The sequence below is a fragment of the Sinocyclocheilus rhinocerous genome, unplaced genomic scaffold (genome assembly GCF_001515625.1).
Source record: "Sinocyclocheilus rhinocerous isolate Xijiao unplaced genomic scaffold, SAMN03320098_v1.1 scaffold4777, whole genome shotgun sequence".
NCBI classification, from domain to species: Eukaryota; Metazoa; Chordata; class Actinopteri; order Cypriniformes; family Cyprinidae; genus Sinocyclocheilus; species Sinocyclocheilus rhinocerous.
In genome coordinates this window covers 21,301-29,191 of record NW_015665893.1, presented here as the reverse complement: position 1 = coordinate 29,191, position 7,891 = coordinate 21,301, and the positions used below count along the sequence as shown (strand labels likewise).

The following is a 7,891-nucleotide window of genomic DNA, read 5'->3' as shown; positions in this document are numbered from 1 at the left end:
GTGACTTTATTTGGCAGCTTTATTTTTTGTTTCTAATTGTGAATTTCTATCTCATAATTATGAATTCATATCTTACAATTGCGATTTTATTTCACTTAACTGCAACTTTATTTTTTGCATCTTGTAGTTGTGAATTTACATCTAATAATTCTGATCTTATAATTTTCTTGTTACTCTAGTTTTTTTTTTGAGTAATTAACATTGTGTTACAATGTGACTTTATTTCCTATTTTAACCTTTATCTCACAATTTCCTGTTTTTTTCTGTAGTTATACCTTATAAGTTTACAGAAAAAATAAAATAAATAAATAATAATAATAATAACCCCAGTTGTTTGTTTGCATTTTAAATATTAATGCAGAACAACAGATTCACACAAAGTTATATAGTCACTATTATTATTTAGTGTTTTCTCATAAAAAGAAAGACAACACTTATCTTGTAGCACTGGTTCTGTTTATTTATTTTGAAAGTTATTTTATGTTTTTACAGTGGCGGGGCCCATTTTCATAATCTCGCCTGAGGCCCTGCCTGCACCCAGTAAAATCAAAAATATAATAAATCAAAAAGTATAATTTCACTGTGATTGCATGGCTTGGACTGAGACTTATGGGATTGTTTTAAGATAATACAAAAACATGAGCAAGATCCCAAGGGCCTCATGGAGCCTTCACTTCAAATGTAAACTTGGACGTTGTGCGCTTGTCTTTCTCTTCCACTCCAAAACTAGTAGGATATAGATTTTCTTACCTCACTGGTCATTAACACACCTGACAGATTTTAATATATATTTTAAATAAAAAAGGGAAATTCTACACAGCCTGTCCCAAAAACAACAGGCTCATTTGGACTCCACACACGAGGGACTTTGACTTGTGGTTTGGACTGAAAGCGGACAGGAAAGATGTCATTTTTTCCCCTTTCTTTTTGCATCGGACAAAAGCTTTACAAAAGTACGATTGCATTACAAGTTTGGGATTTCCGTCTCTTTTTGAAATCCATAATTTGCTGTAATTTGTGCTTTTATCTGCCTGCTAAAACATGCACAATGGCACTGGATATAATGGCCTCATTGATAGCATTTGAGATTAGGACTGGCCCATTACATTCATGAATGCTTTAATGATTTGGCAAGCGCCGCCGAGTCTTGACTTCTGTCAGGGGATTTTAACCCCAATCAAGAATCGGACAGATACTCAGCGACACATTGTGAAACTGAATACTTGGTTCCTTTGCTTTATTTATCAGAGAGCCTTCCTGTTAAATATATATAGGTGTATATATCGATCTGTAGGGGGCGCTGCAGTATTTCTAATCGTCTACTTTAAGTCACATTACCTGCACAAATGCAGACTCACTGTCATGAGCAGATTATTGCATGTAAGAAGAAAAAAAAAACTTTTTGTTTGTCTATTAGGTCTGTATGTTTATAGTTTTTTGGTGAATATTTGAGATTTTGGGCTCTTTGGTTTTTCATAAATTTTTAACTTTCAACTTTTTTTTCAGACTAGTTAAAGGAAAACATGCAAAATAGACTTTTAAGTGTTTATTTTAGCACTTTATCTATTTGTGTCTGTAGAATTCAATTACAATATATATATATATATATATATATATATATATATACATTGGCCTGTAAATAACTAGATTTACCTGTAAGTAACAGTAATATCTGACTGTGACATCATAAACCTTTAAGTGCAATGTCTTAAAGGTGTATGGTATTTATTACATCATAACATTACTGAATATAAATCTTGTGCAATATTTTTAATGGTATTCGAGCATAAAGACAATTATTACGTTATAAACATAACGATAAAATAGTCATGTCAGTTAATTCAGTTTTTTGACGTCTGAAGGTGGAATGTGACCATCTCATTGTATAACTTGATTCAAATGTCAAGTAAGCTAGGACACTAATAAACATGCCGTGGATATTATGCCTCGTGTAAATATATACACTTAAAACAAATATTTCAAATGTACAAGCAATTACATTACTTTAATAACTTACCTGTATTTATAAAATCCTCGACACCAAAAGTCTTGTATTTCGTAAACATTAGTACAGTAACTGTAGTAGCGGTCATTACAACAAGAACTTCCGTGTTGTTACACAGGTGCATGATGGTAAATGTAGTTTAGTGAAGGTCCTCGCTTTTTGGCTCGTTTACACATCTTCAGCAGTGTTCTTTGATGAAACTAATAAACTCTCCGGTACTGCACTCACAGACATAAAATATATCTTAAGAGAGTATTTTATTTTATGTCAGTAATGACATAATTATGGTGTATTTTCCATGCTTCTTTTTAACATTGTCAAAAAAAATCATAGAGTTTGTTTAGAATATGCTGCACACATCTTGATTGTAGAACTGCAAGATATCTGTCAAAAAAATAAAAAATAAATTAATTCATAATTAAAAACAATAGCCCCAACTAAAATATGCATGAATAATCATTCAAATAAGAAACATTTTACATATCAATGTGCTATTTTAAATCAAGCTCTTTTAAAATCCAGTGATTGTATATTAATGCAAACAAATAACTGGTATAGATATAATAATGTTTCCTTTTATTCTCACTTGAGTGTGTGCAGTTAAAGATGCTCTCAGCCTGTGAATAGAACTCTTCTCCCAATATGGTGCGGTAGTCCATGTGACTGGTGTGAACGAGGCACCTTGTAGCATCTTTAAAGAGCAGGTCACTCTCTCCATACTGCTGAGACTCAAACAGGTGGAACCCAGAATCTGGACGAGCTGCTATGGTTTCCTATAGTGCAAAACACATCAGTATTCTGATGCTAAAAGACTCTCAAATTAATCAAATGATTATTAATTCAGCGTGCAGACCTGTGACTTCAAGAGGTCATAAATGCGAGCTGTAAGAACAGGATGTGTCATAACAATATTTGAAGGGATTGCTCCTAAGTTACAGGTCTTCCACTCTGTCAGAGGAGCCCGGCTGCCATCCCCACAAAGCAACTCAAAGTATACCAAGCGAGCCAACCCTCTGCCCAGCCACTGGTGTTTAGACCTGTCCAACAAACACATCACGCATATTACAAATGTGATTCATTTCAATGACATCTCTCAAGAGTTTACATCTTACGTTCGATGTTGCTCTCTAGACTGTGGTGTTCCATGAACGCCACGTCTCCGAAGCTCTTCCCACTGGGGTCTCCAACCAAGCACCTGAAGTAAAAGACATTTTAAAGCCTGCACAGCTGCTTGGTTTGCACTATGGTACATTAACAATGAGAGATATTTTTTTGTATACCATTTTATTTGAACTGTGCGCAAATAGCAATTCCTCACCTTAATGCACCCATATTGCCATAGTAACGCTCATTATGGTTGTCAGCTTCCTCAGTCCCACCCATACACACCTTACAGAGATTGCCTTGACCTCCTGGCAAACAACCTTTCCAAAACACCTCACCGTACACTGAAAACAGAATGGGCTACATTGAAGGAATAGTTTATCCCAAAATGAAAATATGCTGAAAATGTACTCACCCTAAAGCCACCCAAGACGTAGATGAGTTTGTTTCTTCGTCAGAACAGATTTGGAGAAATTTAGCATTACTTAAATTTGTTCACCAATCGATCCTCTGCAGTGAATGGGTGCCGTCAGAATGAGAGTCCAAACAGCTAATAAAAATACTACAATAATTCACAAGTAATCCACACAACTCCAGTCCATCAATAAATGTCTTAAAGATGTGTGTTTGTAAGAAGAAAATCCATCATTAAAGCATTTTAACTGTCCTTTAGCTGTTTTTTCATCAGCTGCTTTTACCAGCTCATTCTGATGGCACCCATTCACTGCAGAGGATCTATTGGTGAGCAAGTGATGTAATGCTAATTTTCTACAAATGTGTTCTGATGAATAAACAAACTCATCTACATCTTGGATGACCTGAGGGTTTTTTTTCCTTTAAAGCAGGGGTTCCAATACCTTCTTTCTTAAAGTGCCGTGTGAGATTAAGTTAGTATTTAATTAATTTAACGTCACACTTGCTTGTTCACGGCTCTTTAATGCTGGTTAACGGTCACATGACATGCAAGTAAACAGAAACCATTAAAAGATGCATTAAAAGATAAATAAAATATTATATTCAAACTATTTGATCAAGATACCAAGTAATAAAAAGGAACATGTAGTACCATTATTTGGCTGACATGGGGCACTGCTGGTGTGCTCTGTGCTGAGTGTGTGTCTCACAGGTAAAACCCAGCCAGCAGGGCTGTACATGTGACTGTGGCAGGAGCGTCTGCCGCCCAGACTTCCAAAATATAAACTCCTACTTGTCCGACGTACAACTGCCACACCATACACTGATGGTAATTCTGCAGAGATAAATATATTTTGTAAAGATGCAATAATAGAGATTGCATTCATGCTAAGCTCATTTTAGCCCTGTATTACCATCACTTTCAAAATGGCCTCCAACTCCTTCAGGATTCTCACATTTCTCTCCTAAATTTGAACAAATGAACCAGCAAAGAGAATAACAAATCGATGTGAGAAGAACACGAGTGAGTATGACATGGTACATTAGGATGTTAGATCTTTTACATACCATAATATTCAGTCACAACAGGGACAAGGCCACATTTCCCAGCTATGAATGCGTGAGTGGCATCCAGAGACACAGCATCCACCTCATCCCTCTGTGAAAATGAACAATTCTGTTCTATGCACTGATACAAAGAACAATCAGCAGTGTCAGTATTAATTAAAACTAAAAATAGTTTTCATTATTTGAAAAAGATTAAATGAAATACAATATAAATATTGGATGAAAAACTTAATAATGAAAATGAGAAACGTTACCTTAGCACCTAACCTAAATAAAATACAATTAAGTACTAAAAAATACATTAAAGTAAAACAGAATATATATAGAGCATGAGTTCCATCTGCACACAACAGTCTGAACTCTATATATATATATATATATGTAAAGGCCGTATATATTTTTTTCTCAATTTAAGTTGGACTTTCATAAACCAAACTTAAGAGTTTTATTCCAATCTGTATTCTGAAAGTTTTTATTGAGGGATTTGTTTATATATAATTCAGCTGATTTTATTCTTGCACTTCATCTATTTGCGTCTATAGATTTAATTTACAATACATATCTTTAAAAGTCTTTAAAAAAAAAGGCAAGTTGCAAGTTTTTGCACACATACATTTTAAGTAAAATTTAAGTATTGAATTAAGTAAAATCTACTTAACTAAGTTGAAAATTTTAACCTTTTTAATTATTCATAACTTTGATATTTACTTAAAGAATCATTGTAAACATAAACAATTCCTTGTAAACGTAAACAATTCCAAGTAAAATATGCTTATAATTTCAAACTTTAATTTCTACGAGCTTAAATTGAGTAGTAATATAGAATTTACTTAATTTTTTAAATTCTTACCTGAACTAAATTATTTAATGCAGAAATTACATTTGTTTTCATGTAGTATTTACTTTACCACAAAATCATTTTTATCAGTGTAGTAATTACATAAACTAAACTTAACAGTTTTATTCCAGACTATATTCTGAATGTTTTTACAGATGGATTTGTTCATATATCATTCGATTGATTTTATTATTGCATTTTATCTATTCACATCTGTAGATTTTTTTTATCTCAACTTCAGTAGTACTTACATTCACCAACATGTCATTGGATTGAAATATATAGTGCTATGTGAAAATATATGACAAATATGTTTTTTTATATATTTTAAAATGTATTATAAAATATTTATTTTTAAATATATACAAATAATATATTGGTAGAAAATATATTTACGCAAATATATTGAAGCATATTTTGGCAAATATTTTTTTTTTTGGCAATTGTTTTTTTTATATTTTGAAATATATTTAAACATATTGCTGTATGGGTTAGTTCATGTTATCACAGGTCCAATAGATAGTATACAGATACAACTGTTATATAGTGTTATATAGTATTACAACTGTAATACCCCGCCCCACCCCAGTTTTTTACTGACCTATACATTTGCCAGACAGGCGTTTTGTTCTTTGATGTTTTCATTGCCTTTTTTTTTTTTTTACTTACATTAATAAACATAAGTTAGTAAAACTAAATGAGCCTGTACGAGCCTAAAACTAAATGAGGAATCAAGTTGGATCAAACACATGACTACCAGTTACATTACTGAACTGATACAGTGACTTGTTAAATGTGACTTGTTAAATCATAAAATCATTGTTATTTACTGAGTTAGTGTTTCTTGTCAATTTAGTTTAACATTATTAATTTTTTTATAAAAATTATTTAAACTCATTTAATGTATGCATGTATGTATATATGCATTCATTCAGCCAAACAACTCATATTCCACTTGTTCTCACTAGTCTACTGTATCTTCTACAACAAAAACTACAAGATGGGGAATTGTGCAGTGCAAATTGCGTTAAACCTCGTGTTCACACTGCTATCTCAGAGTTACATAATTCCTTTAGTGAACTGAGCTCTAAAACAACACACAGCGTGTGCAAATAAACAATTTATCCTCCTAAAATGTCAGTTCCTCATGAAAAGACCGTCAGGTATTTTCCCTCTTCTCTCAAATGGCCCCCAGGTGCCCAGGCTTTCCGCCCTCTTGCCTGGAGTCCCAGCCCCCTCACCCCGCCGTGCCAAGATCCCGTCATCAATTCATCCGAACCTCTCCACACGTAGCCTGCGGTTCCATGCCAGTAAAGGTCCTATTAACCTCTTGGCAAGCTTATATTGCTCTTAAATAATTAAGCCCCCCTCGCCACATGGAAAAACCTGCTCCATTATTAACGAGATGGGGGCTCCTTTTTAGGTGAAAGCACCCGATTAATTATTCAGAATGAAAATCATAGTAAAGACACCTGTTATGCTGCTTGTGCTCGACTACACCTACACACGGGCCGAGAGAAGCTTTCAGAAGGGTGCCAAGCACTGAGTTAAATGTTAATACCAACAAACTGCACCGACATTAACTTCTGTCTTTGTTTTTTGGAATCATAGGAAAGATATTTTCAAATGTTTCTAATTGAAAACAGTGATATTAAATGGACAACTTCTTTTTTTCTGAGAAGACACTGGAAATCTCATGTTTCAGAAATATCTCACACAATTCTCAGATTCGCCAAGATGCCAAATCTGCAATCAGAATTTTGATATGAACTCTCTAATTTCTCATCATATTCTTCCGAGTGCATATTATATGAGCTATGCCATCCACATTAATTTAGATAAAGCTGATGAAACATAAATACAAGGTTCTGTCATGAAACTCTAGAGGGCACAGGCCAATCTGACATAATCACATCATTATCACATGGCGCAGCTGATTGGTTCTTTTTACATCAGTGGCCAATGAGCTTGCTGCTCAACATTCTGATTGGCTACAAGTTTGTTTTGCGATTCGGCCCGAATCAGTTTTCTAAAGCGTTTTTGAAAAATCACATACCCTGCCTTTAAATGTGACAGTAGTGCAATTTGAGTACACAGCGAATTTACGTTTAAGATTTTTATTGCAACTATACTGTGAACTACATTATAAATCAACTTGCAGGTTAGTGTACTAGCAATATAATTCTAGCCCATTTTTTAGTACATGATAGTGCACTTTGAAGTATACTACTATTTTGAATAGCTTTCATGCTGCAAGTATACTTGTAAGTTATTGTCTCCCAAAAGAAAAAATCAACTACATTCAAATACTTGGCTAGTGTTTGCTGTAGCAGTTGCAGCACGCTTCAGAAACCCTCCACCTCCCCAGCTCCACCTGTATCGATCGGCCACGGGGAAATGTTGTGTATGTTATACATGGGGTTATTTCATATATGTTATATGTGCAGCAGCAGTATTTCTTA

The 7,891-nt window shown here is 34.0% G+C and overlaps 1 protein-coding gene across 1 annotated transcript in view; it reads right to left on the bottom strand.

Annotated features, from left to right (window-relative positions):
- Positions 1-1,857: 1,857 nt before the first annotated feature.
- Positions 1,858-7,891, bottom strand: part of LOC107731655 (serotransferrin-like) — an 11,130-nt gene continuing 5,096 nt past the window's right edge. Inside the window, exons 2-9 of the mRNA XM_016542802.1 lie at positions 4,592-4,682; positions 4,438-4,488; positions 4,176-4,358; positions 3,324-3,429; positions 3,118-3,200; positions 2,859-3,042; positions 2,592-2,778; positions 1,858-2,389 (exon numbers count right to left, since the gene is read on the bottom strand). Of these exons, the coding sequence (XP_016398288.1) occupies positions 2,957-3,042; positions 3,118-3,200; positions 3,324-3,429; positions 4,176-4,358; positions 4,438-4,488; positions 4,592-4,682 (600 nt within the window). The 3' untranslated portion in view covers positions 1,858-2,389; positions 2,592-2,778; positions 2,859-2,956. The remainder of the gene's footprint in view (positions 2,390-2,591; positions 2,779-2,858; positions 3,043-3,117; positions 3,201-3,323; positions 3,430-4,175; positions 4,359-4,437; positions 4,489-4,591; positions 4,683-7,891) is intronic.